Source organism: Bubalus kerabau, chromosome 8, assembly GCF_029407905.1.
Source record: "Bubalus kerabau isolate K-KA32 ecotype Philippines breed swamp buffalo chromosome 8, PCC_UOA_SB_1v2, whole genome shotgun sequence".
NCBI lineage: Eukaryota > Metazoa > Chordata > Mammalia > Artiodactyla > Bovidae > Bubalus > Bubalus kerabau.
Genome location: NC_073631.1, coordinates 106,287,285 through 106,303,602, shown reverse-complemented (window position 1 = coordinate 106,303,602; position 16,318 = coordinate 106,287,285). Strand labels below are relative to the sequence as shown.

Here is a 16,318-nt window from a genome sequence, read left to right as displayed (position 1 = left end):
TTCTCCCTTGTTAAACCGGCCATTCCCCATTCTCACGTACCTGCTGCCTCACAGGCGCGTGCCCTTTCCGAGAGGAACAGAGGACTCACAGGTGATCCCAGCCTGGGCTCTTGAGCCCACAGAGGGAGGCTCCTATTTCATGCCTGGGATTTGGCAGCAATGACGTCATTGCTATAAAGACCCTTTCCAGGTGATCAGATGCACCCACACACCCACAGCATGTGGAGGACGGGGCAGGAGAAAGGGCTGCCTCGGAGGAGAGAGGAAGCAGGTCCCGTCCCTGCTCTGGGAGCAGGCAGAGAGCAAGGTTCTTTGTGCAGACCAGCATCGGCGGGTTGCTGGTGGGGCGTCCGCCCAGCTGATGCCAGAGGCTGAGGATGTGGTGAGGACAGAGCCATCCAGGCAAGGGGAACCAAGGGAGCACCCCCTCTTGGTTGATGAAGCTGCTGCAAAGCTTGGGGTCTGAGTGAGAAAAAGCAATCAGAAATGTGGGGAGGCATGAGGCAGCCCTGCCTCTCACAGCTGTGGGGACACAGCCTGGAGATGCTCCCCAGTTGAGGTTCAGTGAGGGTCTTCGGGTTGAAGGGCATGGCAGCAAAGTGGGGGGAAGGGAGAGTGTGTGCACGCGCATGCACACAGGCTCATTCAGTTGTGTCCAGCTCTCTGAGGCCCCATGGACCATAGCTCACCAGGCTCCTCTGTCCATGGGATTCTCCAGGCAAGAATACTGGGGTGAGAGGTGCCATTTCCTCCTCCAGGGGGATCTTCCCAACCCAGAGATTGAACCCACGTCTCTTGCACCTCCTGCATTGGTAGGCAGATTCTATACCACTAGCACCACTTGGGAGGCCCTTCCAGGCTGGAGAGGCTTCTCCAAAGGAAAGAAACTGCCTGCCCTGCTTATGGTGCCGATCAGGTGCAAACCAGCCTTCCTCTAAAGGCAGGCCTGGCGCCCGCACTCCTCAGGGAAAGCTCTACTGGTCGAGTTTAACTGTACAGAGTGTGTGGCTGCCTGGGAGAAAGGGGGGGAGAGCCATGAGAACCCACATGATGATCAGTAAAAATCTTAGAAACACGCTGGTGTTTCTCATGACTTCCTTCCAACTACAAATTAGTCCAGAGCTTGATGACGTGTCCTAGTTTAACTATCATCAGAGCCCTTCCCGGCAAACGTTCTGGCGTTGTCAGGCTGGTTTCATGTCAGTTTCTGGGTCACCACCAGCTTGGGGCCCTCTGGGCTCAGTGCCACTTAGGATCACCTGCGGTGCTTAAAGGACCCAGGTGCCCAGGGTGGGTGGTGTGGTGCTGCGGTGTAGAAACCTGAGAGTTTCTCAGCTTCAGTGGGTAAGCTGCTGCTGCTGCTGCTAAGTTGCTTCAGTCATGTCTGACTCTGTGCAACCCCATAGATGGCAGCCCACCAGGCTCCACCATCCCTGGGATTCTCCAGGCAAGAACACTGGAGTGGGTTGCCATTTCCTTCTCCATTGCGTGAAAGTGAAAAGTGAAAGTGAAGTTGCTCAGTCGTGACCCCATGGACTGCAGCCCACCAGGCTCCTCCATCCATGGGATTTTCCAGGCAAGAGTATTGGAATGGGGTGCCACTGCCTTCTCCGTCAGTGGGTAAGGAAGGTGAGTAAACGAGTGAAGTTTGATCTACCAAAGTAGGAAGCTCCTAGTTACTGGCCAAAGTTGGCAAACCAAGGAATAGCAGTGCACACTTATTATTTAGAATTATGGAGAAAGTACTAGAAGAAATGGGCTTCCCTGGTGGCTCAGCTGGTAAAGAATCTGCCTGCAATGTGGGAGATCTGGGTTCGATCCTGGGGTTGGGAAAATCCCCTGGAGAAGGGAAAGGCTACCCACTCCAGTATTCTGGCCTGGAGAATTCCATGGACTATACAGTCCATGGGGTCACAAAGAGTCGGACAGGACCGAGTGACTTTCACTTCACTAGATGAAATGGCAAAAATCATTTCAGATGGTCACCTTAAAACTATTTGATGGTGACAGTACTTGTCTTGAGGCAAGGCAGTATTAACTGGACAGAGGTGCCAGTGAGTATTTGAGGATGCTGGAATGGTCTGGATCTTGATCTGGGTGAGGTTAGGTGGATACACGTGTAAAAATTCATCAAGCTGTACACTTAAGGTTAAAAAGCTTAAATGTCTAAGGAACAGGAGTGAGATTACAAGGGGACTGATGTTTGTTCTTTTTTTAAAATATACATCCTTTAGTACTATTAAACCATATTCACTTCAAAAAAAAATAGTGTTTGGGACTTCCCTGTAAGTCTAGGAGTTAAGACTCCCAGCTTCCCCTTCGAGGGGTCAGGTTCGATCTCTGGCTAGAGAACTAAGATCCCTCTTGCTGTACCATGCAGCCAAGAAATAAAATAATTAATTAAAAAACCTGTATTTGTGTACTACTTCGATAAAAAGAGAAAGTGAAATGCTTTAAAGGTCCTAAAGAGACTGATGTGCAGCCTGGCTTGAGAACTACTCGTTTTAGAAAGGGTTCCTGTGACTGGAATGCCTTTTCTTACAACCTGTAATTATCTCTTACATCAAGATATGTTTTCACAAGTTTCAGCCTCACCTCACCTTCAGAGCGTTGTGTTTCCCTTTCTACTAAATGGAAGCTGGAAAAGTTACACAGCAGGTTGGTCTGCATGGAATTCCTCTTGAGTAGTTTTTCTAGGCTCTTTTCCCACCAGGCACTGCCAACTGCTATTGTTTGAAATCCACACTAGTAACCCTGCCACCGGCACCCACTTGTTTCTCGGAGCTTTGGAGAACAGCCTCTGACACAGGCTGGCCCAGCAGGTCACAGCGGCCTCTGCGGTGGAGCTCAGAGGCCACCTCGCTTGTGGAAGTCACCGGTGTGCAGCACACACAACTCATCCTGAGATGGGCAGGGGGTGGGTACCAACCCCCAAGTCAGGTTTTTAACCAGCTTTCCTGGTGAGACACACTGTCTAAAAGAGTCCATATTGTCACCAGGAAAAGCATATTTTGTCAACTTCATTGAGGTATAACTTGCAAAGAAGAAAATAACCTCATCTCAAGAGTACCTTTTGGGACTACCCTGGGTGGTCCAGTGGTTAAGAATCCACTGCAGGGAGCATGGGCGTGATCCCTGGTCAAGGAACTAAGATCCCACAGGCTTCATGGTATGGCCAAAAATGAAAAATAAAAAGGGTACCTTCTGAAGACTGTAGGCACCCAAACCACTGCCAGTCAAGACATGGAGTAGTTCCAGGAAGTTCCCTCCTGTCCGTTTGTGGTCAGTGCTCTTTTTCCTGACCTCCAGCCCCAGGCAAACTGGGGCTGCTTGTTCTGGGATGAACTGTACATGAACTGTACATTATGTACTGTGTGCTTCTTTAGCAACAGCACAAGGTTTTAAGGACATGTTCAGGTTGCCACCTTTACTGATAGTTCCTTTCTTTGTAGGGATAAGTCAGAATCTGTTTATCATTTCTCTAGTTGGTTGTCTCCAGTTTACAGCCATTATGAATACAATGCTATGGACATTCAAATATAAGTCTGTGTGTGGAAGGAAGCTGTCAATTTTCTTGAATATCTATGAGTAGGGTTACTGGGTTGTATGGTACGGGTGTGTGTTCAGGCAAAGGAATCATTGGGGATACTGGGCTTCTCCCTATAAGCTCCAACCTCCTACCGCCACCGTGGAGCAGCCACATGGTCTGGCAGTGACGCCAGTTTGCAGGTGGAGGTGAGCAGCGATAACCTGGGAGGCACCTGATACATCTAAGCCTAACGTTCGTCGTGCGGTCCCAGCCCTCTGGCCAGTGTTTGGTTCAGGAGTCCAGGCCGAAGTCAATTAGGGATGTCACTAACTCTGTCCACTTTGCTTGGTTTCCAAATGGGAACTTGACTCAATTGGGCCATAGACCTAAGCAAAGATGGCCTTGCTCTTTACAGACACAGGAGCAATGGTTTTGAAACGGTACGTGATGATTGATCAAATCCATTTCACCTGTCTCCACTAATCAAGGATACTTGGGTGTTCTCTCAAGCAGCAGGTAGCCTGAACAGTGTCTGCCTGGGTTATTTTCCAGGACCTTGGAGCCTCAGCTAAGCCAGTTAAGGCTGGATGGAACCACCCTCCCTCCACCTCCCCCAGCATGAGTGGATGCCCGCTCCCACAACCTCCTTGTAGCTTCATTGCACCCGTGCACGGGAAGATTCCTACACCTCTTCCCTGTCTCCTCTCCCCATCCCTCATCTGCTCTGCCTCTTCGTCATCCTGTATATACACTGAGCCCCTCCCTTTCTGGGAGGCAGATTCGAGATCTGAGATCTGTTATCCCATCTCCTCTTTTGGCTGGAATATACCCATTCTTTGTCCCCAAACTCGGCATCTCAGTGTTTGGCTCTCTGTGCAATGTGGCAGGACAAAGCTGAGTTGGTAACACGTCTGTGGAACCTGGTAGGAGGGGAAGTCCAGGTGGACTTTATGCTTGTTGGCCCTTGGTTGGAACTGAGAGCCCGCGGACGGGTCCAAGCAGCTGCCTGGTCCGTTTGTTCCAGGACCTCCCCCGAATCTCCCCTGCCAGGTGCCACCGACATTTCATTTCACAGAAGCTAGTTTGGAAGATGTCTTGTGGGTGAGTAACCGCATCAAAGAAATCCAGCAGTGCTTAAACCATCCGATAATCCTGACCAGGTCATGGGCTGGGGGCCCATCTACCTGGAAGGATTCTGGCAGACAATACAAAAGTCACAGCTGCTGAGGTACCCTCTACCTGCGTTGGAGGCCAGGGGTTTTTGGTTGCTGATCTTGTTTGGGTCTTGTCTCTGTCTATCTTCATCTTATTGTTTCAGTTGTTCAGAGTCGCCTGTTGGGGGGACTTCCCTGATGGCTCAGTGGTAAAGAATCTGCCTGCCAATGCAGGGGACACAGGTTCGAGCCCTGGCCTGGGAGGATCCTACATGCCATGGAGCAATGAAGCCTGAGCACCCCACAGCCTGTGCTCCGCAACTGGAGAAGTCACCGCAATGAGAAGCCTGTGAACCACAACATACAGTAACTCCCGCTCTCTGCAACTAGAGAAAACCCATGCGTGCAGCAATGAAGACCCAGCCCAGCCAAAAATAAGTAAATAATAAAATTGACACTTGGGGATTGAGCTTGGTAATGGCAGCAAGGACCCTTAGAAAGACTTCATTACTGAGACCACCTGGAAGCAAAGCCCCTTCAAAACGGGAAGTACTCAGTTCCCCCTTGCAGCCCTCTAGGCTGCATTTTCCAAAATTGGGAGACTTTCAGGTATGAATCCATGGAAAAGAAAGTGATGGTAATTTTGGTAACACAGCAGGACCACAATATCCTGTAGATTCCTGAGCAAAATGGCCTGTAAATGGATCCTGCATTTACAATATCCCTCTGCAACTGGATTTACTTTGTAAATGGGAAGAAAAATGGGATGAAGTACCTTAGGTACAGTGACTGAATCAGAATAAACCTGTGCAAAGATGTCAGGTCATGGTCCAACAGGAAGGGAAGGCAGAGAAACCTGTTTTGCTTAATCCTAATGTAAAGGGGGATCTGCTGTTCATCCTACGCGAGGCGGCTGCTGCTCTTTCCACTGTCTGAGCACAGCCTCAGGCTTGGGGCCCTCCGGTCTCTGAGGGGCCCACAGGAGTGATCTCGCCCTTCTCATACCTGTCACTTGACTGGGCCAGGGAGCTATGCAAACTCAGGTGGGGCAGCGTCCAACAAGGCAAGTCCCCACTGGGGATGTGAATGCTGAGACCGGGCAGCTGATGGGGATGATCTGGGTCCAGTCTCACTTTCAACTTCAGATTTAATTGGAAGAACAATATGCCAACTTATAGAGATGAAGCAGAGAGAATGGAAGAATTCTTTTTTCGTTAAAAAAAAAAAAAAAAAAAAAATTTTTTTAACTTCAAATCCGACCTGGGCATATGTTCAGAATTTCATTCAATACCCTTCTCATTTCAGAAGATCGCAGAATGGTGCTGGATAAAACTCGTGAGGAGGCAGTTATGTAGCCCTGACAAGCCGGCGTGGGAGGCTGTGAGTATGGCTATGTCAACAGCGGATGATAAGTGGGATGTGAATGCTGGGGATAGGCCAAAACTTGAGATTGATTCAAAGAGGGATGCGCAAATGAAGAAGCTTTAAAAAGTACAAGAGATAAACAGAACCCAAATGAGGGTCTTCAAAGCTTAGAGGCATTATACAGATACAGACCCTGAGGCCCCAGAGAACTTAAAGGTGGTTAATAAAACTTATTGGTCAGAGTGCCCCACCCCACCCCCACTTCTACCATACACAAAAAATGGAAGATGCTCTTGGAATGCCTATGTCTTAACCTGTTGAGATTGCCTGCAGTTTCTAATGGCAGGGCAGGCTCAGAAGAGAACAAGAGAATGAAACAGGCCACTCTGTCTTCACAGAGGGAAGAGCTGAACCAGGGTGAAGACCCTACAAGGGACTTGGCAAAAGGTAGGAGGCCCCAGGCTTCTATGTGAATGGGGCAACCAATAGTGAGACCTCTGGGACTTCCCTGGCGATCCAGTGGTTAAGACTCCACACTTCCACTGCAGGGGGTGTGGGCTTGATTCTTGGTCAGAGAACTAAGATCCTATATGCCACATAGCACAACCAAAAAAAAAAAAAGACACCCCCCCCCACCACTGTGCATATTTCAAATAGGAGGGACCCCAGAAAAGATTGTGCCGTCCTATGGAAGACTCTGGAAGAAGATAATAAGACAAGTGGCACATCAGATGGCTGAGATAGCTGAGAATGATAGAGACCAAGGAACCCAAGGGCTCCCCTAAGTCCTGCCAAGTCCATCAATTTCCAGCATATAGAACCTCACAGGACTAGGACAGTAAGAAATCAATTTTTGGACTTTCTGATCAATATGGGGGCCACTTACTCTGTTTCAAATATCTAGCTTTGACACTATGTTCATAACTAAGGCGTCTGGAGAAATTTTGAAAAGGCTGGTCTCCAGTCTCTAGACCATCAGATGGGGAGGATTCATGTGAAGCAGCTACCATTTTTCTTTTTTTTAGTCACATAGCTTGTGGGATCTTTATTCCCCAACCTGGGATTGAACCAGGGCCCTTGTCAGGGAAAGTGCCAAGGATCTAACTGGTGCCTGGACTAGTGCCTCCCCGAAGCAGCTATGTGCTCTGTGGCACGTGGAATATTCCCAGACCAGGGATTGATCCGGTGTCCCCTGTATTGGCAGGCATAAGTTCCCCAGGAAACTCTTAGAGGAGGAGATAATGAACCTCTACCCTGAAATCTTAGAAGCGTAAACATCTAGAAGACCAGTGCCATCCTTGCTGGACTAGACCTTCTGATGCTGGACTAGACCTTCTGAGGAACACAATGGGAAAGAGAGACCCTGCTGCAGAAGGGAAACAAACCTTGCCCAAGGTCATCCAAACCTTGTCTGGTTCCATAGCCCTGACACTGACTTCTCTGAATGGGCAAGTGAGGCCCTAGTAGATCTTAAGTTGCTTTCCAGAAAGAAGCTGTGAGAAGGAAACTCAGGTGAACAAGACTGCTGCAGTGCTGGCTTTGGTTAAACAAAACTCTTCAGAAGGTAAGTTCCTTTAATAACTTGTTAGGTTACCAGAATGACTGTTCTTTTGACCTCCTGGGCTTGGAAGAACAATGATTAGGATTTCTCAGACTCTGGCAAAAGCAGGTACTCTCTCTAGCTGTTGGATATGTTACTCCAAACCTTTCTATATATTTGATCATGCTGACCCCTTAGTTATGCCTGTCAGCAATTTTCCACCACCTCTGCCTTCACTGACACTTAGGAAAAGAGCCCTCAGATCTTAAGGTCGGGTTGGATTAATCAACCCAATTTCCAGTCCCCCGGAAGCTGAAACTTGGTCCTCTCCTTGTGTCCTCAAATAACCCTGGGTGTCTTTCCCCTTTAAGAGTCCACTTGGTCAGAATATTGTAGCGATCATACTTAATCTTCCCAGCCCATGTCCCTTCCATATTTAGTATCTAAGTGTTTCAGTTAAACTGGTTAACAACTGAGGCACTTTAGGTCAAAGTAAGCCACTGACCCCTGACTTGATGTGTGAAGTTTATCAGTATGTCTCGCACTTACATTTTGTGTGCTTTGCCCTCCCCTCCCCACCAAGGTACATCTTTTTGATGACCAACTTTGGCCTATAAATGCTGTGACAGCTGGCACATAGGTGCCGTTTGCTTACTGGGGTCAAAATGTTAACTTGAAATCAGGAGTAAGAGTATTTTCAAATGAGTGCTAATAGCCTCATTACTAAGTCCTTGTTAGGTCTACACACCCCTTATCAGCAAAAAGTATTCAGAGTGGGCGCTGCCATTCCTTCCTCAAGACTAAGGAACAAGGGACTTTCTCAATGGATGAGTGGTTAAGAAAATGCGTGTCCACTGCAGGAGAAACGAGTTTGATCCTTATTCAGGGAACTAAGCTCCCAGAGCCGTGTGGTACAGTCAAAAAACTAAATTTTTAACACTTAAATAAAAGATTGAAGAATGATCCAAAGATGCAGTGGGCTGAAATGGTGCATGAGGATTAGTCAAATCTGCTTTACCTGCCTCACTGCTCGCGGTTAACATCTGTATTTTCCTAGGAGGCCAGGAGCCTGAACACTAAGATGGCTGGCTGGGCTCCTTCCCGGGCACTTGGGAGTCCCAACCGCACCTGGTGCGAGTGAACTGGTTAAGGCTGGCGAGAACCACCCCCAACCCACCTCCAGCGGAGCACGCTCAGACACCTGCCTGGTGACCTTTCCAACCTGCAGAGGCCTGTAGCTTAGTTCCACTAGTGCAGAATGACCCCTGCACATTTTCCAATCACCTTTCCCCGTGCACCCCACACCTCCCTGCTTCTTTTTATTGAAGTACTGCTGATTTACAATGTTGTGTTAATTACTGCTGTATAGCAAAGTGATCTGGTTATACATACATATTTAATACTTTTCCATTATGGTTTATCATAGGGTATTGAATGCAGTTCTCTGTGCTATACAATAGGGCTTTGTTCATAAAAGCTTACAGGGAATTCCCTGGCGGTCCAGTGGTTAAGACTCCACGCTACCACTGCAGGGGGCCTGGGTCTGATCCCTCGTCGCTGAGTTAAGACCCCAAGAGCCATCCAGTGCAGCCAAAAAACCCCCAAAAACCCCAAGCAACCAAACAAAAACCAACCTTCTACTCCATCTGTCTTGATCTTTTATGGTTCCATATAATTTTAGGACTGTTCTAGTTCTGTGAGAAACATCATGAGTAATTTGACAGAACACTGAACCTGCAGAATGCTTTGTGCAGAATGGGTATTTTAACAATGTCAATTCTTCCAAGGCAAGGCATGCTGCCCTGCTTCATAACTCATCATCCTATCAATACTCTGACACCTTTGGGGTGGCCGGTTTAAGATCTGTTCTCCCATCTCCTCACTCAGCTGACTTGCCAAGAAACCCTCTTTTGCCTTAAACCTTGGCATTTCAGCATTTTGGTTCCCTGTGTGTCAGGCAAGATGAAGCTGGTTTGGGAACAGTTCATCTGGGTTATCTGGTGCTACCCTGAGAATGGAGCTGCCACATGGAACTCAAGCAGGTGAGTTTTGAGTGATCTCCTTGTATAAGGCTGATGGAGCTGGGTCTTCTGTTACAAGCAGTCAGCAGTACCCAGGTACAGGAGTGACCCTAGAAGCCTCTCCCAGAGCAGTATCAGCAGATTCAGGTGTGGGCGCTTCCTACAAGGCTTCACTTGGCTGAATCCTCGACCGAGAGCCCAGTTCTGCGAGTCTGAATGCCTTACTTGCAGCCTGAACCCTGTTAAGCTGTCGGTTTGGTTTGACCCTTGGTGTATTTGTAGACCCCAAACCTCTGACATCCTGGTCTCTGCTGACACCTGGAAAACATGGAGGCCCACCTTGAAGTTCAGAACACCTGCTGCCCCAATTACCCAAGTCCTGCTCACCTGTGGCCCCAGCACTACTCACTCCACTGGCAGTCCCATGCCTGGCCCTCCAAGTCAGCCTCTGCCACCAAACCTCTGTTCTCAGCCCTCTCCTGCCTTCCCTAACTCTGCTGAAGGTGAGACCTTATTTTCATTTTCAAATTACAACGGCTAAAGAAAAAACAGAACAACTTTGTATTGCCTTATTTATACCGGGGAAAATCTGAATACCAGCAATTGAAGTATAATGAATAATGGATGTTAACAGCTTCTTTTTGGATAGGAAAAACAGACAAGAACTTTCTTCCCCCAGAATATCAGTACAGCATATTGTGCTGGATCAAGATTCCAAAGATTCTCAGCTGTGCCACAGCCTAACCTGAGAGATGTGATCCTTGAAAGGATCTAAAGTTATACTCACAGATCCTTATATTACTTAATATATTTCTCAGCTTTTCTAGAATCACAAGTTTAACTACTGTTTCAACATGAGTGGATATACAGCTTTTCAATGCAGAAATCGTTAAGTCTCTTTACACTGGTTACACCATGTTTTTATTTTGGTTTGTTTAATGTGAAGAAAAACAAAACAAACCCAATTTCTTCTGCAGGTCTGGTCCTTCTCTACAGTGGTTGTTACAGTCCTGAAGCAGCTGGAATATAATCAGCAAGGGCCCAGGTGGAGCAACAATTCAGCTTGAATCTCTGTAAGTATACATTTCTTTCCTTTGGTGCCTTGCACAGTAAGGCACTAGAATAACAGAATAGAAATGGCCACCGCAAACAGCTCTAGTGACAGTTTACTAGACAAGTTACAGTTTAATGATGGTGGTGGTGATTCTTTCACTTTATTATTTTTTACAATAAGGGTGTCATCTTTGTACTCCACACACACAAAATAAAACAAGTGCTTATGAAAGTCCCTGCCCCCACCCCCATCTCAAAACATCCTGAATGTAGCTATTCAAGAAGAACAGAAAAATCAAGACATGTTTGATTTCAAAATTTCAATAAAAAAGCAAAGTATGTAATGCAACAGCTGTTCAACTTCCAACTCTAAAATAGGCACCGTTAGACAAACAAAACGCCTCATATTTTGAATTTCTCCAGCACACATTCCAGTATAAATGTTTTGAACTGTAATCAGCTAGTAATTAATAATGGGAATAGAACCTTAGAACAGAAGTTATATTGCTTCCTTGTACCCCTTTCTCTTACCACTAGAGGGTAGAAGTGTCAGGGGATATAGAGTCAAAGGAAGAAGGATTAAAAAGAAATACCCAAAGTCGCTGTTGTTTGGGACTACAGAGGAAGACAGCATTTTACAAATGTTCAAAAAATCCCAAGGCATGTAACACAATTCACCCACTATCAGTCCTACTAGAAAGAATAAAGACATCTGTGTCTTATTATATAAAACTGGACTTTCAGAAGTGTATTACAGGTTCACCAGAAACTATGGATGTAGTTTTAGGCTTCATCAAAGAAAACAAGTACAGACTGAGTTAGATGCTGTACACCTAGCCTAGCTGGATCGGTGTCTGGAACTGCTCACTGTGCCACCCCGAACAGCTGTAAACTAAACAATAGTATGTAACTCCAGAAGAAGCTTAAGGATTGAGGATATGTACACATCTAATTATATCTCCCCTGCTTCGCGCTCTTCAGAGCTCCTCCTGTCTTCTGATCTGCCATTAGCGCTCTCATAGGACCGCTTCTTATCTTTTCGATCTCTGTCACGAGGTGATCTGTCTCTTGAATTCCTGTCTCTGTCACGTGATGCTAAGTCTTGGTCTCTGAATCTTTCTTTTGAGGATCTGAAAAATATTAATTTGAGGAGCAAAATGTGTTGGGAAACCCAAAACCCAAATGAAAGAATCGGATAAATATTAAGGTACTGATTAGCTGAAGATACACAGAATACAACCAAGAAAGAGGAGTCAGTTTTCTGACAGAAAAAGAGTACTACTGTATTTTGCTAAGGGGACTAAATAAGGAGATGGGTGAAAACAAAGAGCTAAGGGTAAAAAACTGTAAGCCAAAATAATGATTTCCAAGACAGTCTCATTATCTCAGAGGCAACCCTAAAGCTTCTCCAGCTCACAGCAAATGTATTTAATATGAAAATATACAATATAATACCCTTAAAAATGTTATCCAACATTTTAAAAACAGAATGTACATTCCAAATTAGATGGAAAGCACTGACTTATGATAGGTGTCAGGAACTAATTTTTCTTTGCTGTCTGGCCAGAGATGTAAAGATTTTAGGTGTTACAGGTCATGTAAGTGTGGTATATTCTTCCTCTTCCCTTTGTCAATTCCTTAGCAATATAAAAACCATCATCCATAGCTCCCTGGCTGTATAAAAACAGGCCAATGGACCAGATCTGGCCTGCAGGCAACCGTTTGCCAACGTTCAACTTAGGTAAGAGAACTACTCAATGATATGGCTTTACCATATGAATGGTAACCATCAATTATTTTAAAACTCTGCTTTATTCCTCCTGAGTTAGCTCATTCAACCAAAAGAAAAAAAAAAAAACAGAATAAAAGACAGGTGATCACACTATAATCAATCTTGATTAACGTGACTGTTTCTTAATACCACCTTTCCATTCCCATACCCAGCCAATAAGAAAGGTAAATATAAGCTCATACCAGAGATTCAATCAGAAGGAAAACCAAAGGACACTAGGGGATTAGAATTAATATGGAATCTTCTATACCTTCAACATCTAGAATAAATTAGGAACATATCATATTTATTTGGTTCTTTACAGGTGACATGGTACTTTTACATAATTATCTCACTTAATCCATGCTCAGAATTAGGATCTGAAGCCTGATGAAGTAATACTTTCAACTACTAAGGCAAGGGGAAAAAAACACTACTATACTAGGCAGCTGTAGAAATATCGTTTAAAAAGACTAAACCAGAAAGGTTGAAAGATTAAATGTCAACTTTGAGCATTCTACTGAATTAAGGTTTTAATAAGCTTAATTTAAAATGATGTGTTAAATCACTCCACACATCCTACCCATGTCTTTGTAGGAATGGAATATGGAGAAAGAAGACTGAGATGCTGCCTAAGAATAAGGACATGTACTAAGCCCAGAGAAATGATGACAAACTATGAGATGAGTATCAACTAACATTTTGCCAGAGGTTACAATGTCCTGTACAGAAGCAATTTCTACTCAGTATACCAGTAATTCTGATGAAACAGCTACTCTTCTACTAAGTAGATAAGGAGAGACAGGAGGGGTAACTAGATAATTTGGCCAAGGCCCTTTTCATCCAAGTAGTCTGACTCTGAAGTCTGCACTGTATGCACCTGAACACAGCAGAAAAATGCACATGGTCCTCGTTTACCAAGGGTGGAAGTTCCCAGCAAAAGCCACAAGCAGACTCTACTGAGGCCAATACTTCACAGTTGAAGCAGAAGAAAGCCAAGTCATAAAAGACCTTTAACTGGGATTTTTACTTTGAAATTAAAACTGGTACTATGTAGCAATACCTTGATATTCTCTTTTATATCAAGTAGATTTCAATAGCAATTGCTCATTTTCGGCAAAAAACAAAATACTGCTTTGAGATAGTAATCTGAGTATCAAGATTAGAAGTGTTCTTGAGGAAAAAATACTTCTACAAAAATAATCTTCTTTATGAACAATATGCTGAAAATATTGGATGAGGGATGTCAGGTAGCATGGTGGTCAAATTTCCTATATATCTTCATAAACGCAGGAAACATTAGAGACTGGGTCCCGGAAGAGGGAGACTTCATGCCTATCCCGCCATCCCCACCACCAATGACAACATTTAAGAGTGCAGAGATACAAAACAATGACAGGGGGCCAAGGTGACAAGAGAAATTATCTAGACCTTCTACCAACCAGCAAGATGATTCTTAAAATTTACAATGTAGGTAAGAGTCACAGAGAATTTTTTAAGATGTATTTTTCTGGGCACTGTACTGTGTGCCTAGTTATAAGGATATGAGATAAGGGACCTAGAAGCGCACTAGGAACAACTCTGTCCCTTAAAAATTCACAAATTCCCAGCTCATTCTCTGCATGTGCCTGTAATATCTAAAATATCTCTTTCCTACCCGGTTTTATCTATTCAAATTACACCTACTCTATTTTAGGCTTTAGGCTACTCCCTGAAGCTATCTTTTAAAATTACTCTGATATTTCCCTCATCTAAACTCCCAGGTGGCGCTAGCAGTAAAGAACCTGCCTGCCAACAAAGGAGATATAAGAGATGCAGGTTCGGTCCGTGGGTCGGGAAGATTCCCTGAAGAAGAAAATGGCAACCCACTCCAGTATTCTTGCCTGGAGAATCCCAGGGACAGAGGCGCCTGGCGGGCTACTATCCCTAGGGTCGCACAGAGTCGGACACAACTGAAGCGACTTAGCACTAGCACTAAACGCCCATACTGTTTACTCTGATTCCAGTTTAGCGCTTAGGTCAACCTCATTATTGTCAAAATATTAGTCCTATGTCCTAATTCACTTGAATAAAGTTGCTCAAATATATATATTTTACCAGGCCTAGTGCAGTAGAAAAACTACTTGGTTTTCTAAGAGTAGAACATAAATGTTCTCACCAAAAACAACAAAAATATATGTGAGGTGATGGATGTGTTAACTAGATGGGAGGAATCCTTTCACAATGTACCTGTATAGCAAATCACCACAATGTACACTTTAAATATCTTACAACTTTGTCAATTACACCTCAGTAAAGCTGGAGGAGGGGGTGGGAACCTACTTGGAACAAGGCAAGAAAATAAAGAATAAATAAAAGGGCCTATCATATCCAACTCAGTCTGTGAGCAGTTTCAGGGAATGGCTGGCTAAGGCGCCAAAAATAAAAAAAAAGGAATCTGCAGAAAGCTGTTAAAAATTTATCACAGGTTTTATGTGGAGTAATAATCCATAGAAAGCTTGAGATTAGTAGATACTAGGCACTCAAAAAAATGTTTCTGTTCCTTAGAAATGACCTGGCTCAAGGGCCATGATGGGACCTGAGAAGTTTGGGGAGCTTGGTCTATACAGACCATGAGTGCAAAGGCTCCATCACATTCTAATCCTTTGTCCTTTGTCAAACCAAGTCCTTAAACATACCTCAGCCTGGGTCTGCCCTCCCTGCATGTTTTGAATTTTCATGCCAGTGATGTCTAACTTCCTTAAAATTCTGAACCTGCCCTGCCAAGCTAACTGTATATAACATTGCATACCTATAGTGCGGAATAAACAAGAATATACTGAATGCATCTGCTCTGAAAAAGTACACCAGCTCCAGGAAGTTTAGAAAACAGTAAGTCAAACAACTCTTAACAAAAGGACTTCTCAGAGTCCCTAATTTACCAATACATACTGGAGAAGCTCTCACAGTACTGGTACCTAAAATTATTTGCCCATAAAGTACTTTTCCCCAAGACACACTAACCAGAGAAAAGCAATAACCTCCAATTTCTTACTCTGGCTCTTAAGTATATTCTTTCTGAACTACCCATATAATCAGGAAAAAAAAAGTTATACACTCACACACAAATGTGTACAAATTACCAGATGCAAGTTCAAACCACTAGTATTCCAAGTCTAAACTGTAAAGGTAGTTCCATATCCTCCTATGGACCTCAGTACCTCCTCCTCGATCGCTCTCTGCTCCTGTCTCTAGAACTGTGCCCACTTCTCTGGTGGCTGCGGCTCCGACTACGGCTGCTGGAGCGGGACCTGTGGCGATGGCGTTTCTCCCGGGATTTGGATCGAGTTCTCCTTTTCCGTTCTCGTGACATGGAGCGAGACCGATGTCTGCGATGCTCCCTGGACCTGGATCTATAAAAGATATTTAGTTTTTAGTTTCATTGTCACTTAAGTTTCTCATTTACTAAAGCCTACTCTTTATAGAGAAACTTAATGCCAGTACTATTTCAAATCAGCTAAATCTACAATGAAATAAACTGCTGGTATATTAAATAACTACATACTAGAATTTTGAAATATACAGTTCCCAGGTCAGTGTTGTATAAATTTACATTAGGAATATTTTTTTAAATGAAGGAAACAATCTATAATACTACTACATGCCAAGGACTATATTACCTAGATGTTTTATGGATTTAATTTTAAATCTCTACGGATTTAACTATGATTTTTAGTATACTTTAGAAACAAAGTATGTACCTGGTAAACATGGACAGAAGGGAAGAGACACATGAGAAAGAATATTGTTTAGGGTAAGTTTTAACTCGCTGAATTGGAAAGGTTGTATGAACATCAAAATAAATGCCCACAATGTGTCTTGTCAGTGTAATCAAAACAGTTAAGA

The 16,318-nt window shown here is 44.5% G+C and overlaps 1 protein-coding gene and 1 long non-coding RNA gene across 7 annotated transcripts in view; one reads left to right on the top strand and one right to left on the bottom strand.

Moving 5' to 3' along the window:
* Nucleotides 1-9,781: 9,781 nt before the first annotated feature.
* Nucleotides 9,782-10,858, top strand: LOC129659568 (uncharacterized). Its single transcript, XR_008718123.1, has 2 exons — nt 9,782-10,112; nt 10,587-10,858. It is a non-coding gene; the product is annotated as an uncharacterized LOC129659568 (long non-coding RNA).
* LUC7L2 (LUC7 like 2, pre-mRNA splicing factor) overlaps nt 10,802-16,318 on the bottom strand; it is a 56,431-nt gene continuing 50,914 nt past the window's right edge. For all 6 annotated transcript variants that reach the window (XM_055591065.1, XM_055591069.1, XM_055591068.1 and 3 more), the window contains 2 exons: nt 15,634-15,825; nt 10,802-11,792 (listed from right to left, as the gene is read on the bottom strand). In XM_055591065.1, coding sequence (XP_055447040.1) covers nt 11,615-11,792; nt 15,634-15,825 — 370 coding nt within the window. In that variant the 3' untranslated portion in view covers nt 10,802-11,614. The remainder of the gene's footprint in view (nt 11,793-15,633; nt 15,826-16,318) is intronic.